This window comes from Chiloscyllium plagiosum, unplaced genomic scaffold (assembly GCF_037043375.1).
Source record: "Chiloscyllium plagiosum isolate Xiang-an unplaced genomic scaffold, Cpla_swu_hap1 HiC_scaffold_1, whole genome shotgun sequence".
NCBI lineage: Eukaryota > Metazoa > Chordata > Chondrichthyes > Orectolobiformes > Hemiscylliidae > Chiloscyllium > Chiloscyllium plagiosum.
This window is the reverse complement of record NW_028270139.1, coordinates 5,594,695-5,618,666: the sequence shown is the minus strand read 5'-3', so window position 1 is coordinate 5,618,666 and position 23,972 is coordinate 5,594,695. Positions and strand designations below refer to the sequence as shown.

The window sequence follows — 23,972 nt, the reverse complement described above, 5'->3', positions numbered from 1 at the left end:
ACAACTCGTGTCAAATTGTGAAAAACTGTTGATTGGTTATAAATGACGTGTGAAAGTGAGGACTGCAGGTGCTGAAGATTAGAGTCGAGAGTGAGGTGCTGGAAAAGTACAACAGGTCAGGCAGCATCCGAGGAGAAGGAGAATCAGCGTTTCTGGCAAAAGCCCTTCATCAGGAATGAGGCCATCATCTCTGCCTGACCTGCTGTGCTTTTCCAGTGCCACACTCTCGACTCTAAATGACTTATACTTTTGCTGTTGCAGTTGATGATGTAACCTCAGTTCTTCAGTTGAATCCTAGTCTTGTCAGTTATTAGCAGGCATTTGTTGCTGCCTGTGATTAGATTTATATTATCTTGAGAAAACGATTAAGTAGGAACCGCTGCAAAGGGCCGTTGTGTTACAAAGCAAAATAATAGTTTGATTCAATGACATTCGGACTATTCAAAAAATTAAGACATGGTGTCACCAAATGATGCATCATGCAACAGCTTAGCTCTCGAGTAAAGCAGGTCATTGATATTTGCTGAAACAAAAAGGCAGGGTCCATTTGAAAGCAGTTGAACAATGTTGAGATAAAGCTGTGTCTTGTTTACTTTTAATCCTGGGTCACCAATTAGTCATCCGAAAATCACAGTACCAATGATTTACAGAACTGGAAGTCTGCAGTGTGGTGAACATAATGCTTCTTTATAAAATATTTTCCCATCTGAGCCACCATTGCATTCAGGCTCTCATTACAAGTTATTTGATTTTCAAGTTTGATAAATTGAAATTTGAAATGGAGTAGAAAGAAACAATTGTTTGCTTTCATGAGAAAGGACAGCACGGAGAATTTGAAGAGAGTGTTGTCAACATTCTAAGTTTTAGACTTTTGTTCATCTGAAGATTGTTTATTATATACCATGAGTGCCCCCAGTAAGCAGTTTGATGGGTTTCAAGTAATTCTTACGATCATGAGAAAGTTGGTGTTTTTTTGACTTTCATGAGATGAGGTTGTCACTTTCAAGGCTGGCATTTATTTCCTGTCCTGGGTTGCCCTTGACTCGAGTGCCATGCTGTGTCAATGCTGAGGGCAGTTGAAAGTCAAGTCTGGATTCACATGTCGTCCAGACCAGGAAATGATGGCATTCTTCCATTGTTGGAGGATGTGAGTGAACCAAATGGGTTCTTGCACCAACTGATGGTTTTCACAGTTACCATTACAGGGCCACTTCTATATTCCAAATTTTGTTACAGAATCATACAGCACAGAAACAGAAACAGACAGTCCAACTCATCCGTGCTGATCAGACATTCCAATTTGACCAAGTCCCATTTGCCAGTATTTGGCCCATATCTTTCTAAACCCTTCTTATGCATATACCCATCTTTTAAATGTTGTATAGAATCAGTTATTGAATTTTAATTCTACCAGCTGCAATGGTGAGGTTTGATCTTGTGCTCTCTCAGTATTAGCCCTAACCTTGAGATTACTTGTCCAGTGACATTGTCACCCTTTCTGCCTAATTGAAATTGAAAGTAATGTTGGACGTTAGAGGAGTTCATTGCAACAACATATATTTCATCTGTTCTCCTGGATGCACCGCAACCTTTAGGCATTCAGGGCATCCTTTGACACATTAGTATGTCTCAGGAGCAAGCTCTGAGGACAGGGAAGGATGGGCACATTTAGAGTCAAAATGTTGCTCCGTATGAAGGGCAGGTATCGTTGGTATTTACAGTCTGGCACGAAGGGCTGAGCCTGCTAAATCCTTCACATTGGGAGAGGAGCAATGTGTGTTTAGGCCAGGAATTACTATAACGTGAATGACATTCTTGGGAAAAGAAGAACATGCAAGCAGAGAGGTTGGTCAGAGCACTTTGAAAGTGTGAAGTCAGATACTAAATAGACTGACAGGTTGTAACCCAGCTTTCAGCAGTATGGGCTCCAATAGATTATAGCAGGGCAACTGGAGTAATGGTGTGCTGGAGCATCTGAATTCCGAACCCAGCAGGATAGAGGGACAGTATTCTGAATGCACTGCAATTGGAAGCAGAGGCTCTGAAGAAAGTGTGTGTTAGAATGGGATATTGACCAGACATAGAAATTTCTTCTGCCTTTTGCTTTACCTTTCTCAAAAGGGTTTATTCCTGATGTGCTGGAGGCTCAGACCTTTAGGATGCTCTAGAGTGACATTTGTTGGTGAAAAACTGCAATTGCACGCAGATGTCGCCAATGTGGTTTTGCTGTTGACATTTAAATACACAGCTGAGATTCCCAAACTATTTATTGTCTATTCAGTTTCAAAGCTACCAGCTTGAATACCCCTGGCAGCATATAGGTCTGATAGTTGAAACATGTTACGGCCCAGGCATCATTTAAATGGTCGTATTATAACACACACATGCAACAGCTACAATTTTAATAGTACTGAATTGAATTGACAGGTCATAACTTAAGATACAAGTTGATTCTTTTTCCAGAGAGGTAAATCCTCTTTCACAAAAGGTTGGTTGTAGCAATTGGTAAAACTTTGACAGCTTTGTTTGACAATCTGGAGAACTCTGCTCACATTTGGATCCAAACTCTGTCAACTGTTTTCAATTAAGTCTCATTCTTGAGTACACTGTCAGTATGAGTACAATACAGATTTCTTCCATTAGTTTCACCTACATCTTGGATGATTGTTTAAGCCTAATAAACTATATTTAAGGCACAACTCAAATTCTGAACACTACTTTCTATTTGACATTCTCTTTCAGATTCTGGGAAGGTGAATAATGAGGGAAAGTTTTCTTTCTAGAAGCAAATATTAACCATACTTATTCAGTGTTTGGGTTCTTTAAGGACTGGACCTGCAAACTGCAACACTTCTATTTTAAAATGAATGTTTTTTCTACCTGTGGATGCATTCTTTTTAATGCATCCCAATGTGCTTAATATCAGCCACATATAAAGGTCAAATTGTTTGTGTAGTTGCTTTTGAATATATTGCTTCCTGTATTATTAATATTTTAGGTTAAAACTTTTCGAAACCTAAAGACAGCATTTCTCAGTCAAGTTACAGGTTTCAAATTTAACTCGGGGGGGGGGGGGGGGGGTCAATGCATACTTAATTTTGCAAAGCCACTAAGTCAGCTAGTGAAGATACTGAAAAGAAATAAAGATCTTCTCAAACTGACTGTTTCCAAAATATTTCTGCCAAAAGAAATCAGATATTACAGTTGACATCAGAAGCTTGAAGTATCGGAGTGCAGCACAACAGAGGAGGAAAAAATCCTGGACAGCAGCAAAGATTTTAGAAAATATAATCTGAATAATCCAAGGAATATTCCAGCACTTTTATGCTTTGCCAATACACTTTCCTGCAGAGTGAATGTAGGGAGTTAGTCAGGAGGTTAAAGGGTAGTAATCTCTGGGTTATTCCTGGTGCTGTGTACTAGTCAGAGTAGGAATAGGAGGATAGGGCAGATCAATGTGTGGCTGAGGAGGTGGTGCAATGGGGAGGGGTTCAGATTTTTGGATCATTGGGATCTCTTCTGGGGCAGAAGTGACCTGTACCAGAGGGATGGGTTGCACCTGTACTGGAGAGGAATCGATATCCTGTTTGCTAGAGCTACTCAGAAGGATTTAAGCTAGTCTGGCAGGGTGATGGGACCCTAAACAGTAGTGAAGCGAGAGAAGGTACACAAGTCAAAGACAGTAAGTTAAATAGACAAGTCAGGCAAGATCATAAAGAATGAGGAAAGACTGATGAAATAAATTGCATTTATCTCAATGCAGGAGGCCTGACAGTTAAGGCAGATAAACTCAGGGCATGAACGGGAACACTGGATTGGGATATCATTGCAATTACAGAAACATGGAAGAGGGAGACAGGACTGGCAGCTGAATGTTCCAGAAACAAATGGTACAGGAAAGATAAAAGGGGAGGCAAGAGAGGAGGGAAAGGTAATTTTAAAATGAAAGGCAGTAAGCTCTTTAGTTTTGAAACAGAATAGTGTTTGTTTACTGTTTTCAAAGCTTGGGCATGTACTTAACAGATTTGCAGATAAGATAGACTGAAAAATGAAAGTCAAATCGAGATAGCACAATTTGCTTGAAATCAAAGAGATCAGATTAGTTCACATACACTAGGGAGTTCAGTAAGTCCTTGTCCAGTTGAGGTTCCTTCAAGTGGTGGTGCACAGAATTCTCAGTTTACAGGAGCACTGATACAGTTGAATTGCTTGTGAATGTTTAGTAGTTGTAAGCTGTAAATTGGTAAACTGCAGACAAAAGACAGGTTTCTTTATAGAAATTATTCTTTTTGGAAGGTATTGAGGTCAGAAACAAGTCTTTAGTTAAGCCTGGGACTGCTACTGTTCCCGTGTTACAAGCAGACTCTGAAACAAAAGTGAAGTCAAAGGCGATTCGAACAAACCAGCAGTTTCAATCATGTGATTGGGCTTTCGGGCTGAACCATTTAGCCAATGAGGTCATTTTCGATGTTCCTTGTAAGAAACAGTTGTGTTTCACAGTAGATAACTGTGGAATTATTTGCACCAAATCAAACAATAATGGGTTTCAGTGGTGTCCTTTGCTCAGGACTGCCTAAGCTAAACACTTCATCTAGATTAGAGTGGTGCTGGAAAAGCACAGCAGTTCAGGCAGCATCCAAGGAGCAGGAAAATTGACGTATCTGGCAAAAGCCCTTCACCATAAATACCTGATGAAGGGCTTTTGCCAGAAACATCGATTTTCCTGCTCCTTGGATGCTGCCTGAACTGCTGTGTTTTTCTAGCACCACTTTAATCTAGACTCTGGTTTCCAGCATCTGCAGCCCTTGTTTTTACCTAAACACTTCATCTGCTAATCCCTTGTGTTGGCTAAGCTCGGAGGTTCATACATTGCAAAAGTTGAATGCATATCTATCACAAATCTATTTCATGCCAAGATTTTGAAGAAGCAAGGCATCTTTGATAGCAGTTTCCTTATTTCCACAATTAGCTGCACTTGTATGGTTTCAAAAAGCTGCTGACTGATTTCCACATTAATAAAGTGGACACTGCTTATCCCGTTAAATTATTTTTACTGCAAAACCCTGCCACATATTTCATGGATTACTACAATTGCAAAATGTATGATTTTTGAAATCTCTTTAATAATGTTCCTCGTGGAAGGAGGGACTTATTTGTATGAGCGATAATGAGAATGCTAGAATTATTTGTCATCAATGGAAGACTTTTGTATCTAGCTGCTTGATAATAAAAAAACATGAGACATACCTAAAAGGATGTTAAGTTGAAGCTTTTTGTCTTGCACTCATCAGAACTGAAACACAAGAAAACCAAACTTTAGAAAGAAAGTGACAATTCAGATAGCACAAAAAGAGGGTGCTAACAGGTTGTACTGTGTTTGGCATGGAGATACCACCAGAACTGTCGACTGTCCTAGTTAAGGATAAAGTGTATGGTGGCACGGTGGCTCAGTACCAGGGGTCTGACGCCAATTCTAGCTTTGGGGTGACTGTGTGGAGTTTGCACATTCTCCTGTGTCTGTGTGGTTTTCTTCTGGATGCTCTGGTTTCCTCCCACAATCTTAAGATGTGCAGGTTAGGTGAATTTTCCATGCTCAATTGCACATAGATATGTAGGTCCAGTACATTAATCAGGAGTAAATGTAGGTGAATGGGTCTGGGTGAGTTACTGTTTGGAGGGACGGTGTGCACTTGTCAGACTGAAGGGCCTGTTTCTGTGCTGTAATATTCTTTGTTCTTTAGAAAATAAGTGTCAAGTTTAGATAAAGGATCTGGATCAGCATAGGCTTGGAGGGCCGATGGGCCTGTTCCTGTGCTGTAATGTGCTTTGTTCTTTGTATTAAATTAACTCGTACCAGGCAGGTGAACCCTAATCAGCCAACACGTTGCTGTAGGGATGTAGTCAGCATAGTTGTCTCCACAGCTCTTAATTAGTGAAAAAAGGTGCATGGACATATTCCTTTTGTTTGCAAAGAACAGGTCTGTCATATGAGTAAATAAAGCTTCTAGCATGTGCAAATTCATCATGCCTGGTATCGGTTTCCAGTTTAATTTTTAGTGCAGTTAGAGCTATTTAGTAAATGTCCAAAACAGAATTCCACCGAATGTTCGATACCATGTCCTATGTTTTTCCAGCACAGATTGCTTTAGCACAGTCAGTGTATAGCCCATTGTGGAAAATGGAAGAAATGTGTTTCTTGATACAATTGTGAACAAGTGAGACATACAGCCTGTGTACTTGTTATCACACCAGCACTGAAATTCATATACCATATTACTCATTCATTGGTAGGCAGAATATGTTTTTGTTTTCATAGCAGTTAGAGGAGAATATCAGTTGTGTGCTTTCAAGTCTATTAGATGAAATTATACTATTATAATAGAGAATACTTTAACATTGGCACTTTATCCATTGAAAAGAAGAAGGATTATTGTCATGTTATACTAGAACCATTTTGCTTTATGTAGTATGTTGCAGTTCACTTACAGAGTTGGATTTCTTTAACAAAATGGGCAGCACGGTGGCTCAGTGATTAGCACTGCTGCCTCGCAGCACGAGGGACCTGGGTTCAATTCCAGCCTTGAGCGACTGTCTGTGTGGAGCTTACACATTCTTCCCGTGTCTGCGTGGGTTTCCTCTAGGTACTCTGGTTTCCTCCCACAGTTCAAAGGTGTGTAGGTTAGGTGAATTGGCCATGCTAAATTGCCCATAGTGTTCAGGGATGTGCAGGTTAGGTGCATTAGTCGGGGGGAATATAGAGTAATAGAGTTGGGTAATGGGTCTGGGTGGGATGCTCTTTGGAGGGTCAGTATGCACTTGTTGAGCCTCATGGCCTGATTCCATACTGTAGGGATTCCACGAAAATGGACTTTTGTATTCAGCGTGATGTAATCTAGAGTTATGTCTGGTAGTGGCAGAAGCTCCGATTTTTCTTTCCATCCTATTGGCTGCCCGGGAATCTTTCCCTCTTCTCCAGCCAATTTTTGGTGTGGTGTTGACGAATATGTGGGATCATACTCAAGCTGTTTGGTTCCACTCTGAATGTACCTTCCTTGGGTATCAATTCCTGGGGTCGTACTCAAACTCTCTGAGCTTTTGGCTTAGAGACAGGAATGCTTCTCAGTGCATTGCAGGAACCCACTATATGTAGAGTAAGTATTCACAGCAAGAGAGGAACAATATTTGATCAGCTTGGTATATTGGAATATTAAATCCAGCTCTGTAGAAAGAACTTAATCTGCTAACATTCTTTAGTATATATCATAGAAAATTAGTAACAGAGTACAATATAAATGAAATGAAAAAGGAAAAGCAAATAATTTATAATGTAATCATGTTGCAGAAAATTTATAAAGTATAATTATCAGTAGAGAAAGAGTGCTAGGGAAACTAATAGGGCTAAAGACTGATAGGTCTCCTGGACCTAACAGGATGGATCCTCGGATATTAAAGTGAGTAACTACAGAGACAGTGGATGCACTGGTTACAATCTATTAGGAATCCTTGGCTTCTGAAAAAGTCCCAGAGGATTGGAAAATTATCAATGTAACACCTTGATTTTAAAAAGAGGAGACAAAGTTGAGGCAGCTATAAGCTAGTTTGTTTAATCTCTGTTATTGGGACAATGTTGGAGTATTCTATAAAGGATGTGCATAATATGATCAAGCAAGGTCAGTATGGTATCAGGAAAGGGTAATAATGCCTGACAAATTTATTCGAATTCCCTGAAGGGATAACAGACAGGTTTGATAAGGGGGAAATCAGTCAATGCAATATATTTGGATTTTCAGAAGGCATTTGATAATGTACGACACATTAGGCCACTTAAGATAAGTGCCCTTGGTGATGGAGATTGGATATTAGCATGAGGAGAGAATTGACTAACTCATTAAAAAAAACAGAGTTGAGGGAAGGGGCTTTTTCAAGCTGGCAACCTGTAATTAGTGGTGGATCCTCACAGGGATTGGTCCTTCCTGGAAATGCTGATCAGCATTGAGGAGCGCTGATTTAGCTGGGTATGTGGCATTCACCAGGAAATTTCCCTGCCAATGTTGACCTGATGCCATGAGAGTTCATAGAGCACACAGTCAATGTTGTCCCTCCTGACTATACATCAGTGTACTGCCACCTCTGCTGCATGGTAATTGTGTTGTTTGGGATCTTGAGTGTTAATTCTATGCATGATTCTGTGAGAATGACTATATCAAGCTAGAACAGTCTGTGAGATAGTACTCCCAATATAACACTTACCCCAGATTTCAGTGAGGAGGACTTTGCAGGGACAACAGGGTCATGTTTGCTGTGATTCTATCCAGTACCTTCATTAATGCCAGGAATCTGCCTCGTGCCTTTTCTTTTTTTTTCCCCTCTTCTTTCGATACAACTGAATGGTTTGTGAGACCATTTTAGTCAACCACTTTGTTGTTAGTCTGGAGTCGCATGTAAGCCAGACCAGGTAAGGCCAACATTAGTGAAGCAGATAGGTGTTTTTTGACAATTAATACTGGTTTCATGGTTATCTTTAGACTTTTAATGGAAGATGTTTAATTGAGTTCAGATTCCACCGTCTGCCATGGTGGAACTTGAACTTGGGTCCCAGAACATTACCTGGATTACTAGTCCAATGATATTCATTATGTTCCTGTATTGCCTTATAGTAAACTCTACTATGGAAAAAAATTAGACTGTGCAAAGGTGGAAAATAGTGATTATAGAAACTAAAGATCATTGGATTCAAATATTGTTTGAACTTTCACATCCAGAATTTTCCACAATAAGCTGCCATTCATTGCTGCATTGTCATTTCTCTAATAAAACAAAGAACTGAGGGTGGTGGAGATCTAGAATAAAAACTGAAATTGTGGGCAAAATTCAGGCCTGATGGCGATTATGAAGAGAAAGTAGAGTTAACCTTGAGTTTGGTTGCCTCTTCATCATGCATTCTGTACAGTGGTCACTATTTTCTAACATTTATTAATATTTTTTCAAATGCATATTGACAAACACTAAATCTGAACTTGCTGAAAGAAATAGCAGTGCATGGCAACTAAACTCGAGTATTGGTGTTCAATCAGTCATCACCTCAGAGTGAGGAAGAGATAATTACAATGCCACAAGTTACTGGTAGATTGTGTTATTGTATCAACAACTTTGCAAATGTGACATTTCACCTTACACACCCTCTGATTTTTATGCAGTTGCTATATTTAAACAGGATAGGCCACAAAACTTACCACAATGTAATAACTGATAAATGACCATTAAACCCACTAGCCTAGAAAGTGTAGAGTCTCATTCTTTTAGGTTGTAAAATTGTGGGCGATGATTTTAAAAATCCTAAATTTAACTTTCTACCTCCTACTTAATCCTTGTTTTTGCCTTCTAAAGTCTTCCTCAAACCTCAAGTCCCATTGGCTAAATAGATTTGCTGTCACTTCCAACGTTCAACTAAATCACAGATAGTCAGTCTGTTGCTCTCTCGTTGCCATTATCAGATGACCTTTCCAGCAAAATACAGGGCAAAATGTTTTTGAGTTGAATTGAAGCCTGTAGGAAAATGTCAACCTTTACTGATGCCCTGTTGCAGCAAATTCAGCTCATGAACATTCTTCAGTAATACCTCAACCTTTCTTTGTTGCTGTATATTCTTTGCGAAGGGTGAGGAGAGTTTGCCACAATAGAATTTTTTTCCCCCTCCCGTTCCCTCTAAATTACATTCGCAGCACCAGTCTGTCAGGAGCCTGCAGCAACTAATCTCATTTCAATATCATTAACACAGCTGCAATCTATTCTCGACTTGAGAATGGTCGAGGCAGACTCTGATTGGTTAATAAAACCTCTGCCTATCATTGAGCTGGAGGCCAATAAAAATGTTACACCAGCTGGAAACAATTTGCACAAAACAGGAAACCTGCTTTCTTGCAGTTGCAAGTGATAAAAGTGACTAATATAACAATTCTGGCTGTAATCATCGCTATAAACGAACTTTGCAGGACTGAGTTTTGTAATAATCAGTTCCAGACTGGAGATGAGATGAGTTTTCTAATGGCCTCTGTGGCAGGGAACAATTAGGAACCTCTTTTCAGGTTAATTGAAGCACTAATCCCAAGAGATATTGAGTGGGGGAGTGGGAGTCTAGCCTTAGTAACCAGGGATTTTACACTAATACTGACACAAAAAAATGCCTTAAGCCTTCTGGTGAATTATGAATTCTATCTGAATCCTTTAATTTAGTTATAGTTTTATTTAACTAATACAGGAACTTGTATCTTGTAGCACCTTTAACCTAAGAAACCATCCCTCTGCAATTCATAGAAGAAATTTGGACACAAGGTAAACAAAAGCTCAGGAGGGACTTTGAAAAATCTTGATCAGAAAGAATTTTAATAATCATCAATGACCTTCCCACCATCGTTAGATCAGAAGTGGAGATGTTTACTGATGACTGTGCAGTGCTTGGTATCATTCATAACTGAAGCAATCCGTGTCCAAATGCCACAAGATCTGGACAATATCCAGACATAGGCAGGTAAGTAACATTTGCACCACATTAAGTGCCTGACAATGACTAGATTTTTTTTTAGATTACATTACAATGTGGAAACAGGCCCTTCGGCCCAACAAATCCACACCGACCCGCCGAAGCGCAACCCACCCATACCCCTACATTTACCCCTTACCTAACACTACGGGCAATTTAGCATGGCCAATTCACCTGACCTGCACATCTTTTGGACTGTGGGAGGAAACCGGAGCATCCGGAGGAAACCCGCGCAGACACGGGGAGAACGTGCAAACTCCACACAGTCAGTCGCCTGAGGCGGGAATTGAACCCGGGTCTCTGGCGCTGTGAGGCAGCAGTGCTAACCACTGTGCCACCATGCTGCCCATGACTATTTCCAACATGGGAGAATCTAATCATTGCCTCTTGATATTCATTAGTATTTACCATCACTGAATCTTCCACTATCAATGTCTTGGGGTTATCATTGACCAGAAACTGAACTGGACTAACACCTGATGGGTTAGTGATCACAGTTACCTGATATGTGCAGTAGACTGCTTGTAACAATTTTCTGATGGTTTATTGAGTTTTTTAAATTACTCATTCACAGGATGAGGGCATTACTGGGCAAGCCAATATTTATTACCCATCGCCACTTGCCCAGACAGCAGTTAAGAGTCAACCGCATTGCTATGGGTCTGGAATCACATGTCATCCAGACCAGGTAGGGATGACAATTTCCTCTCTAAAGGACATTAGTGAACCAGATGGGTTTTTCCAACCGTCAGGCAATGATTTCATGTTCATCATTACACTCCTCTAATTCTAGATTTTTATTGAATTCAAGTTCCACAATCTGCTGTGGCAGAATTTGAATCCCAGAACATTACCTGGATCTTTGGATTCACCACTGTGATATTATCATTAGGCCATCGCCTTCCCTCTAAATTTATTAAGAGAATTCATTAAGAAACAGCAGTTTAGATATAAACCATCAGTTAATTAGGCAAAGAAAATATAACACCATGACTGATGAAATGCATTCCCAATACCAAAATTGTCCTGCAGAATGGAGGAAACAAAGCAATAGTTTTGAAGTGGCATTTGTTCTTCTCTCAGGCTGATGCTCAGTCCATTTCCCTGGATCCTCTCACTCACACCTCTCTCTCCCCACCTAACCCTGTTGATGTTCTGTATTTTGGGGACTGTCTATCTATACTGTCTAAATCCTCAGCCAATGACTACAGACAGGTATTCATGATGCCTGAAGACTAATGTCCCCTTGCCCACTTCCACTTGAATGTTAGATTTCATTTCTTCTAAGAAGAAAACCTTCTTATTTTTGAAAACAGTATGTTCATAATAGGTTGAGGTAGTGCCCAATAAGTCTTTTGTTTGAACTGTAGAAGACTTGTTAACATTGTAACAGTTAAATGAGGTTGTATGGTGCACTGGATATGGAATATTAAATGAACAGAGGTTTAAAGGAACCCCCTTAAATAGTAGCTACTAGTTACAAAGTTCATCTTTATGGTTTCAACTATAGTTTTTATGCTTCTGTTGCTGTTTTGATCCCAAAAGGACAACCATGCCCCATACTCCCTTCCAGTGAACATACATCTGGTTGTCCATATTTCAGTTAATTAGGCAACTGAATTAACCTTTCTTAAAGAAGCACAGCTGAGCATGTGTTCAGCAACAGGAAGAACTCCTTCCACCATTGCTATTCCAAATAAAGGATTACCAGCTAGTGGGCGGCACAGTGGTTAGCACTGCTGCCTCACAGCACCAGAGACCCGGGTTCAATTCCCGCCTCAGGCGACTGTTTGTGTGGAGTTTGTACATTCTCCCTGTGTCTGCGTGGGTTTCCTCCGGGTGCTCCGGGTTCCTCCCACAGTCCAAAGATGTGCAGGTTAGGTGAATTGGCCATGCTAAATTGCCCGTAGTGTTAGGTGAAGTGATAAATGAAGGGGAATGGGTCTGGGTGGGTTGCGCTTCGGCGGGTTGGTGTGGGCTTGTTGGGCCGAAGGGCCTGTTTCTACACTAAGTAACCTAATCTAATCTACGATTAATTCCCACTGACCTGATGTAAATTTTTCAGAGGGTTCAGTGGTTTGCTGAATTGTTCTAAATTGTTGAGGGAGTGGTGCTGTGAAGTCCTTTGTTTCACCAGAAACTTTGCAGTGTACTCCCAATTGTGATGTTACTAATGCCTTTGCACTGCAGCATGAAAGGCCATTGGAGCAGAGGGAGTATGGAAAATGCCGAATAGTTGGCAGAAGGATTGCAGGGTGACAAGGACTCATAAAGGCAGAACTTTCCGCGAGCATTCATCTTCCTTCAACCCAAGTAATCAATGGTGTGAATGCTAACTGTGTTTTATGGAAATCTACCATCTCTTTGGGCAGAACTACAACTTCAGAGTAAGGTGGGGACAATTTTGCCAGTGGCTGGGCGTATTATCTGTAACCCTGAATTTCTGTATGTAGGGACCCTGAAGCAGGTGACATCTGCACAGCTCCCAGTTCACCATCCAAGGGAAGTAACTAATGCTCCTCATGCACGGAGAGAGGTGTTCATTACCCCAAACCTTCCAAGCAGCTCCAAGAACAAGCAACTAGCCACTGTGCTAATAAATTTCCCTGATCTGACTAAGTTGCACATTTTTTTCTAAGGTCATTGGATTCAGCCTTGCATAGAAATGCACAATGTCCCTCAGAGAACCCTTTTGCAGGAGAGTGGGATCAGATGAAGACAGGACACCCCTCCTTTTTATTGATATCGCAGTCTCATGTTCCTCACCAGGTCAGAGTTCATCTGCCTTCCCTGTCAGACCTCTTGCATTGAAATAAGTGCAGTTTAATTTATCAGTCCTACCTTGTTCTCTGCTTTGTCCCTGCCTGCCCTGACTGTTTGACTCACTTTTTTTTCTCAACTGTACTAGTCTCAGATTGAAAACTTCCCTCACTATCTCTCTGGCTCCCACCCCCTCCCACCACCTTATTAGTTTAAATTCTCCCGAGCAGCTCTAGCAAATCTCCCTGCCAGTATATTAGTCCCTTCCAATTTAAGTGTAATCCGTCCTTCTTGTACAGGTCACTTCTACCCCAGAAGAGTTTCCAATGATCCAAAAATGTGGATCCTTCTCCCGCACAGCAGCTCCTCAGCCATGCATTCATCTGATCTATCCTCCTACTCCTGCCCTCACTAGCTTGTAGCACTGGGAGTAATCCAGATATTACTACTCTCGAGGACCTCCTTTTTAAATTCCTGCCTAACTCTCTGTAATCTTACTTCAGAATCTCATCCTTTTCCCTTCCTATGTCGTTGGTTCCAATGTGGACAATGACCTCCTGCTGACCCCTCTCCCCCGTGAGAACATTCTGCACCCTCCCTGAGACGTCCTTGACCCTGGCACCAGGGAGGCAACACACCATTCTGCTTTTTTGTTGATAGCAGAAACGTCTGTCTGTGCCTCTGACTAGAGAGTCCCCTAACAAAATCAATCGCTTGGAACCTAGTGTACCCCTCATTACATTAGAGCCAGTCTCGATACCAGAAACTTGGCTATTCATGCTACATTCCCCTGAGAATCTATCACCCTTTACATTTTCCAAAACCGCATACTTGTTTGAAATGGGGATAGCCACAGAAGACCCCTGCACTACCTGCCTACCTCTCTTACCTTTCCTGGAGTTAACACATCTATGTGACTGTATCTGCAACTTTTCTCCCTCCCTATAACTACCATCCATCACATCCCTTTGCTCTTGTAAATTCCTTATTGCCTCTAACTGTCGCTCCATTTGGTCTGATAGGATTCGCAACCAACAGCATTTATTGCAAATATAATCCTAAGTAAAACATAAACTCTCTCTAAACTCCCACATTTGACAAGAGCAGCATATCACTCTATTAAGGGCCATTTTTACTTCTTCCAATCCACAGACCCAGAAAATAGCACCGTCTTATTCCTCCACAAAACACTGCTCCAGGCTAATTTAATATTTATGGCTTATATTTTTAAGTTTAATCAAGAGACATATCTCAATAAGACATATAATCAAGAAAGAACCCACTCTGCTCACTATTGCAGACTTACAGCAAGACCACACTTAAAACTATTCACTTACCTGTTTGTGTGCTGTGACATCTCCCAAACAGGTTCCTCCAAGATCAGTTGTGAATTTTACTGTTAATTTTCCTAGCTTAAAAATGTGTTGCTGGAAAAGTGCAGTAGGTCAGGCAGCATCAAAGGAACAGGAGAATCGACGTTTCAGGCATAAGCCCTTCTTCAGGAATCGTCTTTTCCTAGACGCACTCCGATGTCCACCGATACATGAATTCAAACAGCAAAGGCAGTAACTGCGCAGGTTCACTGCTCTGTTAGGAAGCAGTGTGGGTTTCTTTCTTTCTCTGTCTCCTGCACTGACCTGACCATGTGCTGACTTTGTCTGTTCCTCTCCCTTTTAAAAGTGTCATTGTTTTGACTTTTTTCTCCAAGTTCCAAAACAATGCAACAGCATATAAAACAGCAATTGCTGCTCCTGAAATTTGAGGAAATCACCTCCAACATGTGAAATAGCTCAGAAAAGGAGCAGCCTGTTATAGCCAGAAATGGTTCCCGTCCTCCATCTTGGCTTACCCAGAATCCTTGTTGAATAACTCTGTGGAGCAGTGCTGTGGGTGTGAGGTTGAGGTGAGCTATGAATGTTGGGTATGAATCATGTTTGATCAGGATTGTTGGTCAGTGAATGAAGGAGGGGTAGTGGTGAATGGAGCAGTGAGAAATGCTGATGGTTCCTTTGTGAAAGCTCATTAGCTTTCATCTTGTGTTGCACCTAAGTTATTGGAACCAGACTACTAACAAATATTCTGATGACCATATGCTCCTGTTATCTCAGTATTTGTCGAGAGTGCCCCTTAGCTCCCTTTTTTATAGACTCATAGAGTCCCTACTATGTGGAAGCAGATCATTTGGCCCATCGAGTCCATACCAACCCTCTGAAAAGCATTCCACCCTAGCCCTGTAACCCTGCATTTCCCATGGCTAATCCACCTAACCTGCTCATCCCTGGACATTATGGATAATTTAATATGGTCAGTCCACCAAACCATTTTATTGAGGACATCACTATTCCTATGCATTTCCTATACCGAGGGCTCTAGTTTTATGTCACAGAACCCTGGAACTTGCTGTCTGACCTGTTACACCATTCACAATTATTACTCAAAGACTCTTATTCAGCCCCTCTAACACCTGCCAGAGCAAACATGTGCCTGCCCTTGAGATGCAGACAGGCTTTAAGTGATGCTCATCTCTCATGAACTTGGGACTTGTCCTGATTATTACAGCCATTCAGTATTGCGTGCTGGACTGCATGTGATTGGATGCTGCCTGTAATATCACAAGTTGATTGAGGTTAATCGTGCGTCATGATTCCCTTGTATATTTTGGGCCTTATTAAATTCTACCCCATGAAGCTTCCAGTTGTATGGTGTACTGAACATCAAAATATACTGCAAAATGTAAGTGCATGGCCTGACCCAGTGTGACAGAACGGACTATAACCCATTAAATTGTAATTACTTGAGACAGGAAAGACCTACCTGAGCAATAATTTCTGCCTCACTGCTATGAGCTTCGACTTATCTAGAAATGTTACCAGTATCCTCACTTCACAAAGTTTTGTTTATCCATCAACTCAGCCCTCATAACCTCCACCCCACCCTCTAACAAGTTGATTTCAAGATCTTTATTTCCTGGACAACTGTCCATAATCTGTCTTCAGCTCAGACTCAGATGACTTCCAACTGCCCTTCTGAATTTGAACTATTATGCATCGCATTCCCTTTGTCCCACCATTAATCCCAAAACCAAAATTAGTCCCAAAATTGTGAAGTCTGGAATCTCCTCTCTCTTGCCTTTTTTAAGTCAGTCTTCTGTGACCACACTTTTGGTAACTCCTTCTGACCTTCATTGTTTTTCCTGCTGGGTCACCTGCCTCTTTAAGTGATATTGTGGAATGTTTTACTATATTAAGTCTGTCATATAAATGTCAGTTCTTCTCATGCACCAACTTGCTGAGTAAAAGTGTACACATTTGTAATGGAAAGTAAGTCAAAGGGTTTCAGGAACCATGGGTGATTTGGTGATGGGGAAAATAAACTTTTCAGTTTAGTGTAAGTGCACAACTGGATTTAATATAAAAAAGAAAAATACATAAAAGGGGTTCAGGTCAGAAGCTTTTACCACCATGGCTCCATTTGCTGCTCCTAGGTTTGACTTGGCTGTTTGGATGCTGGATCAAGTGTTTATTTTAAAGCTGAGACAAATCATTTTTTGTTAAGCAAAGGTATTAAGGGATATAGGCCAAAGGTAGTTATATGTAGTTAGACCACAGATCAGCCATGATCTCATTGAATAGTGGAACAGGCTTGAGTGGCTGAGGGACTACTCTGTCCTCATGGTTTATGATAAATTGAGATGAGTAGAGCCTGTTGTCTTTGGAACTGTATTTGGCATCTTGCCTGAGACTGACAAGCTCACAACTGAAATGGTCAATAAGAGTGTTCCCGAATTTCAATCTTTACTACTCAATTAAGATGTATAAATACATATTATTAAAATAGAGTATTAGAATGCTCTTCTATTATTTGATTTAAGTAATTTGTTCAACAAGTGATTACTATCGCTATTTTCTCTTTCAGATCGTTTGCCTCCAGGACTTTTTTGGGGACGATGATGTCTTTGTTGCATGTGGTCCGGAAAAGTATCGCTATGCCCAGGATGACTTTTTACTGGACAGCAGTGGTAAGATTCTGTGGATCATTCTGTGTATGATTCAAATTCAATCTCCCTCTTATATGAATGAGGTTAAAGAAATAAGGAAATTTCCATTTGGCTCCAAGTCGTGATTTTGATTGTTCTTATTTGAAGTTCACTAGCCTTTTTGAATTGTTCCATTTGAAATTGTGCTTGCCTTCTATCAAGCTGGCTGTTAATAACTGAAAATTGCCTTTAATAGGTCAGCCAACAAAGTCTTACTGTTACAACACCTTTAAATGAATCTCTTTACAACTGTCAAGCTTACTTTGTTTGTTTGAATGAGCACAAATCTTGCATCTGAAATAGTTAAACTCGGTGCTGTGATTAATACCCAGACGCTGATCCTTGTGCTGCAAGCAGGGTTACTATATCACTGCTGGTTGTTTGAAGGAAGGCAGCCAGGGTTCCTTGCTTTGACCTTTATCCATTGCCCCAGCTTGTTGGGGATGTTATCGTCTTGCTTGGATGAATGGACAGCACCTACTTGTGTGAGGTACAACTAACAACACCCTTGTAAAACTTTACTGAAGCAAGGAGTTGATTCCTTTAACTGATGCAGAGTGGGGATGAGAAACTTGATCAGAAAAAGAAGCCACTTCCAGCCATTTCCATGGATATGTGAAGGGATTGCACATCCATAGTAAAGAGAAACCAACTGCAAACTGAAAACTGGAAATTCTGAAACCAGCTAAAGCATCAGACGAATTGTAGATGTAAATGGGCAGGGACTGGACTGGGGGGAGAAAAGACTGAGTCAAGGTAGGGAGAGATGAGCTCTGTGGGGCAGGAGCAGGCAGAAACATTGGGTCTGCAAAGGGAATCCTGTTTGTGGATTTTTGGAAGGAGGTAGAAGTGAGCCCTCTCAGTTTGGAGGTAGTGATGGGGAGATCACCAGATGAAGTGAGGTCAGTGACCCATAGTTGATACAATGGCCTGATGTTCCATGGTGGGCTCATGGTCCGGGGAGATAGGAGGAGGTTATCTGAGAGCTGCTGCTCAGCCTCTGCAATGTAGAGTCCAGTAAAGCAGCACCACCTTTATAGGCAGGCTGAATGACAAAGTCAAGGTGGGATCTAAGCATTGGAGTGCAGTCAGTTCGAGGAAGACAGTTTGGTTTGGGTGGGGGGTGGGCAGAGAAATTGAGGTGACCAATGTCATGTCAATAGTTCTCAATGAACAGATCGAGCACAGGTAAAAGGCCAGAGGGAGGGGTCCAGGTGGAGGGAGAGTGTTAGAACTGAGTGAAGGATTCTGTGGGACAGGAGGAGGATTCTTGCTTAAAGAAATGTTCAAGGTGGTGAAGAGGCTAGAAGAAGAATTCAACGTCATGTTATGCCATTTTTACAAGGGAGCCTCCAAAACGTCCAACTACATCCTCAACCAAAAGTTTCCCAGCACCATTGTTGACAGGGCTCTCAACTGGGTCCGACCCATCACCCGCACTTCTGCCCTAACCCCATCTCTTCCCACCCACAATGGTGATAGGGTTCCCTTTGTCCTTACCTACCATCCCACCAGCGTCTACATCCAGAAGATCATCAGTTGACATTTCCACCTCCTCCAGCAAGATGCCACCACCAAACAACTTTCCCTCCCTTGTCCACACTTCACAGGGACTGTTCCCTCCAGGTTACCCTGGTTCACTGTGTTCCTTCACTCTGAACACAGCCTCTGGGCACCTCCCTCTGCAACCGCTGAAGGTGTAACACCTGCCCACTTACCTCCCTCCCTCCTCAGTCTCCAAGGGTCCAAATATACATTCCAGGTGAAGCAGCACTTTACCTACAATTAGACTGGGTGACCACTTTGCAGGATACCTACGTTCTGCCTGCAAAAATGATCCTGAGTCTCCAGATGCCTGTCACTTTAACACCCCACCCTGTTCCCTGGTCAATATCTCTGTCTCAGGCTTGCTGCAGTATACCAGTGAAGCTCCGCACAAGCTGAAAGAACAAAACCCCACTTTCTGGTTGTTGCGCCCGCGCCCCCACCCCCCCCACCCCCGGACTCACTATCAAGTTTAATAACTCCCAGCCCCCAACCCTGCACACCGGTCTTGTTATCACATAGTCTGCCATTACACACTATGTATTGTTAGCTGCTAACAGTCTATTTACAGCTGTTCACTCTCCTAGCCAGATAGTTGCCCACTCCTTTATCCAACAGATCTTTTTCTCTCTTTGGACTCTCTTTCTACCTATTGGTTACTCCTTACCCTCTCTCCCAACCTATCTTCTGTATGTAAACTGGCATTTTCCTCGCTACCATCAGTTCTTAATTTGGTTCACAGGATGTGAAATGTCATCTCTGATTTCTCTTCACAAATGCTGCCAGACCTGCTGAGCCTTTCCAGTGATTTTTGCTTTTGTTTTTGGATTACAGCATCTGCAGTTCTTCAGCTTTTTATATTCCATTTAAACAGTACCAGTAAGCAGCAGATTTATTTCCAAAAATCTATTCAAGCTTGCTTTTAAAATTGACTGATTTGATGTGATGGTGAGTGTAATTGGATTAGACGTTAGGTTCCCTGATTTTAAAAAAATGTTTCAAATAAGTAGATTACCGAAAATGTTGAATGGTGCTTACTGAAAATCTTAGCCTGATTTGACGGGTTGGTCTTAGGATTGCTGGGCCCCAGCCATTGTAGAAACAAACCCCCACTGTGAGCAGCACGGTGGCTCAGTGGTTAGCACTGTAGCTTCACAACACCAGGCACCTGGGTTCGATTCCAGCCTCAGGCGACTGTCTGTGTGGAGTTTGCACGTTCTCCCCATGTCTGTGTGGGTTTTCTCCGGGTGCTCCGGTTTCCTCCCACAGTCCAAAGATGTGCAGGTTAGGTGAATTGTTCATGCTAAATTGCCCTATGATGATAGGTGCATTAGTAGGGAGTAGGTGAATGGGTCCTGGTGGGTTGCTTTTCGGAGGGTTGGTGTGGACTTGTTGGGCCGAAGGGCCTGTTTCTACACTGTGGGGAATCTAATCTGTAATTACATTTTCATCCTGTGGCCAGAATCCCATCAGAGCCTGTTGAGAATAGTGAGAAGGTTAAAGGTGAAATTTCAGTACACTTGACCACAATGAGCTTTCATGGCTACAGCTACATTGTACGTAAATGGGAATTTAAATCATGGCAAGCAAAAGTAAAATATTACAGCTGCTGGAAATGTTAAACAAAAGCAGAAAATGCTGGAAATACTTCGCTGCTCAGGCAGACACTGTGAAGAGAGAGAGTGTTAATGCTTCAGATTTGTGACCCTTCAGCAGAACAGAGTTTGGTGACAGCACAGGGGTTAGGAAATACTGAGGTGCCTTTTGTCATGTCAGTTTGATCTGCTTTGCCTCGGGTTGGATGATGTATTCTTCTCCAAGAGAGGAGAAAGTGTCTATGAGTGGGGCTGATATGGCAATTGTGGTTGAACAGTTGTTCACACTGTGAGCTGTGGTTATGCTATTTGCACTGAAACTGAGTACATGAGGGTGAGCTTAAATATATATGATTGTTGGACGTATGACCTGTCTGATGGAAACTATTGAACAAATATTGGGATTATGATGATTTAAATATTATTTAGACTGCTGTTGTGGTTGATGTATTTGAAGATGCATTCATTGATCTTACTATCTGCTAAGCATACGTCCAGAAGGTGTCCTGGGTTTCTATAGTTACAAGATACCTGCCCTCCATTTCACCTTCCTCTGTTTCACCCTCCCCTCCATTTCAACTTCCTCTGTTTCACCCTCCCCTCCATTGCAACACCCCTCCATTTCAACCCCCCTTTGTTTCAGCTCCTCCCCCCCCCCCCCCCCCCACTCCTTTTCACCTCCTTCACCAAACACTCCAGTGTAGGGTTGGGTTGGAACCCTACGGTTCTTTGGCTCCCATGTTGTGCTAATATTCACTGTTTCGGAGTCAGATTGATTTCTACAAGATTGCCACGTTGCACATCCCTGGCTTAGAGGTGCGTGCATCTCTAACTAGCACCAAGGCTGGTGCTGACACATTCAATCCCTTAACAAGATTGTTAACGCAGGCTGCACACTGCAGCCGCTCAGATGAGCTGGCATCATGAAGTTGATGTGTTTCCTCTATTGCAGCCAATGGACACAGGAACATTGTTCATTACTACCCCTGCCTGTGATCTCAGGCAATGATGTAATTAGGCTACCACTGTATTCGTGCACTTCTTACTGGATAAAATGGCAGCGTGACTCTATTTGTTGTCTAAATTTAAATTTGAGAATTGAGCAGATCATGTGAGCTGAGTTATGCAGCTTATTCAAAAAGTTGAGATCAAATATTCTATATCATTCTGCCTAAGTTGGTTGAAAAGCTGTGTGATGGCAAATTATAAAGATCAAAAGGGTAGACGGGCGGCACGGTGGCTCAGTGGTTAGCACTGCTGCCTCACAGCACCAGGGACCTGAGTTCAATTCCCACCTTGGGCAACTGTCTGTGTGGAGTTTGCACATTCTTCCCGTGTCTGCATAGGTTTCCTCCGGGTGCTCCAGTTTCCTTCCACAATCCAAAGATGTGCAGGTTAGGTGAATTGGCCGTGGTAAATTGCCCGTAGTGTTAGGTGGATCAGTCAGGGGTAAACATAGGGGGGGGGTGGGTTTCTCTTCGGCGGGTCAGTGTGGACTTGTTGGGCCAAAGGGCCTGTTTCAACACTAATCTAAATCTAAAGAACCTGAAATCAAATTCACATTGATATTAGACAGAGTAATGCATTTTAATAAGATTTAATACTTTTTTTAACCTGTCATACATCAAATTTTCTCCTTGGCTTTATTAAATCCTGTAGATATCATTGATCAATTGTATTGAGGCGTCAGCGTAGAGCAGGCCTGCTTTCGAGTCAGAAGGTTGTGGATACAGGTCTCATCCCAGCTCTACATGTAATCAGAAACCAATCGTAACACACCAGCCAGGAATGAGGGAGGTGTTCCATTGGCAGAGATGCTGTCTTATAGCTCAGACAATAAGCAGAGCCCAATCTGTTCTCTCTGATGGACGTTTGATGATTCTGTAGCACCGTTTTGAAGAGGAGTAGTTTACATTCTCCCCAATTTCCTGGTCAGTCGTTACCACTCAAGCAACACCACTGAAACAGAGGACCTTGTGAATATCACTATGGTGCTTTTAGGACCTTGCTCTGCAGAAATTGATTATAACATTGCCTACATTAAAACTGAGATGGCACATCAAAAGTACTGCACTAGCTGTAAAAGTACTTTCGGAAGTCCTGAAGTTCTGAAAGACACCACATAAAATGAAAGGTTTTTTTTAAGATGTGCAGTGTAACAGCATAAAGCACTATTTATAATAAAACTAGTCAATTTTTCTCTCATATTAAAACTATGCAATTTTCTTGTTTAGAAATTGAGTTTTCCTGAGGTTGGTGAGGTACTTGTTCCATTTTCAAGCAAGATTCTAATGCAAGTCAAATGTGATTCAAAATTCCAGTCTATTTGAATCGTTACACCATGTTCTGTTCTCATCGTCCTGGGCTCACATTTGGGATTTTCATCGTCACACTTTCTGGGCTGTGGGAATATGCAAGAGTCTAAATTTTAAGTTGAATACAGAGCATTAATATTTCACTCTAGGTTTTGTAAGTACGTCTTAGCCAGCATAATTAACTGGCAAACGTGAATCAGGATGGATATTAAAGGGAAAGCTGGACCCCTGAAAATGGATTGTAGATCTTTTTTTTTCTCTCAGGTAGCCATTTTAAATTAAGTAAATCTTGTGTTTCTTAACCAAGTTGTTAATGCAGGTAAGCAGGTAAGTTAAACTGCAATGGGACAAGTGAGGTAAAAATGACCCCTCTAGTTCTTCTTGAAGGTGTGGTGAATGATCTTTTTAAATACAAGAGTATAGCCTCTTGTTAAATAATTGACACCTCCAGCAGCGTGGCACTCAGAGCGGCATGTTCCAGTTGCAGAAGTGTGGGATAAATCCGCATCCTTTACAATCAGAAATGGGAGTGCTGCCATCACTCTAATAATATTACTGTCTAGATGCAGTTTATATCTTCACAGTTGTTATGGACCAGGCCAGACCCCTCAAATCATTTCAAGAAGGTAGCCCAGACTAACTTTGTTATTTGATTTTAAGCAAGTGTACAGTGGATATTCCAGGAGAATTTATTTACAAGATTACCAAATGAAACACAAAGAACAGAAAACAGAATACTGAATAACCTATCCTATCTGAAAACCCAACAGACTATCCCAACTTCCAAAATACTCGCAGCAATCCCCATAAACCCCCCCCCCCCGTGGCACAAAAAGAAGAATCAAACAAGTTCTAACAGGAGAGAAGTCCAAGAGAGAGAGGGTCTAGCAGCCTTTCTTCTCACACACACACAGCTGCATTAAAACCAAACCAGAGAAGAGCTTTGAGGACTGGCCACTTCCCTTTCATAATACAAGTGGTTTTATTTTTAATACTTGAAAGCCTTCTTCCCAGGGCAGTATCTGTTAGCTGTAAACAAATTGGCCCTAAAGTCCAACCAAACTCAGACATTTCGGAACCTGTGTCATTTATAACCTCTCTGGAAAAATACCAAGGACAATCTAACCTTGTTAAAGGAGCAGCTTCATCACACAGTGTTTTGAACCACTCTGAAGCTTGTG

General features: G+C 41.6%; 1 protein-coding gene across 6 annotated transcripts in view; it reads left to right on the top strand.

Annotated features, from left to right (window-relative positions):
* Positions 1–23,972, top strand: part of dclk2a (doublecortin-like kinase 2a) — a 330,873-nt gene that overhangs the window by 159,776 nt on the left and 147,125 nt on the right. For all 6 annotated transcript variants that reach the window (XM_043699555.2, XM_043699545.2, XM_043699574.2 and 3 more), the window contains exon 3: positions 17,216–17,318. In XM_043699555.2, the coding sequence (XP_043555490.1) occupies positions 17,216–17,318 (103 nt within the window). The remainder of the gene's footprint in view (positions 1–17,215; positions 17,319–23,972) is intronic.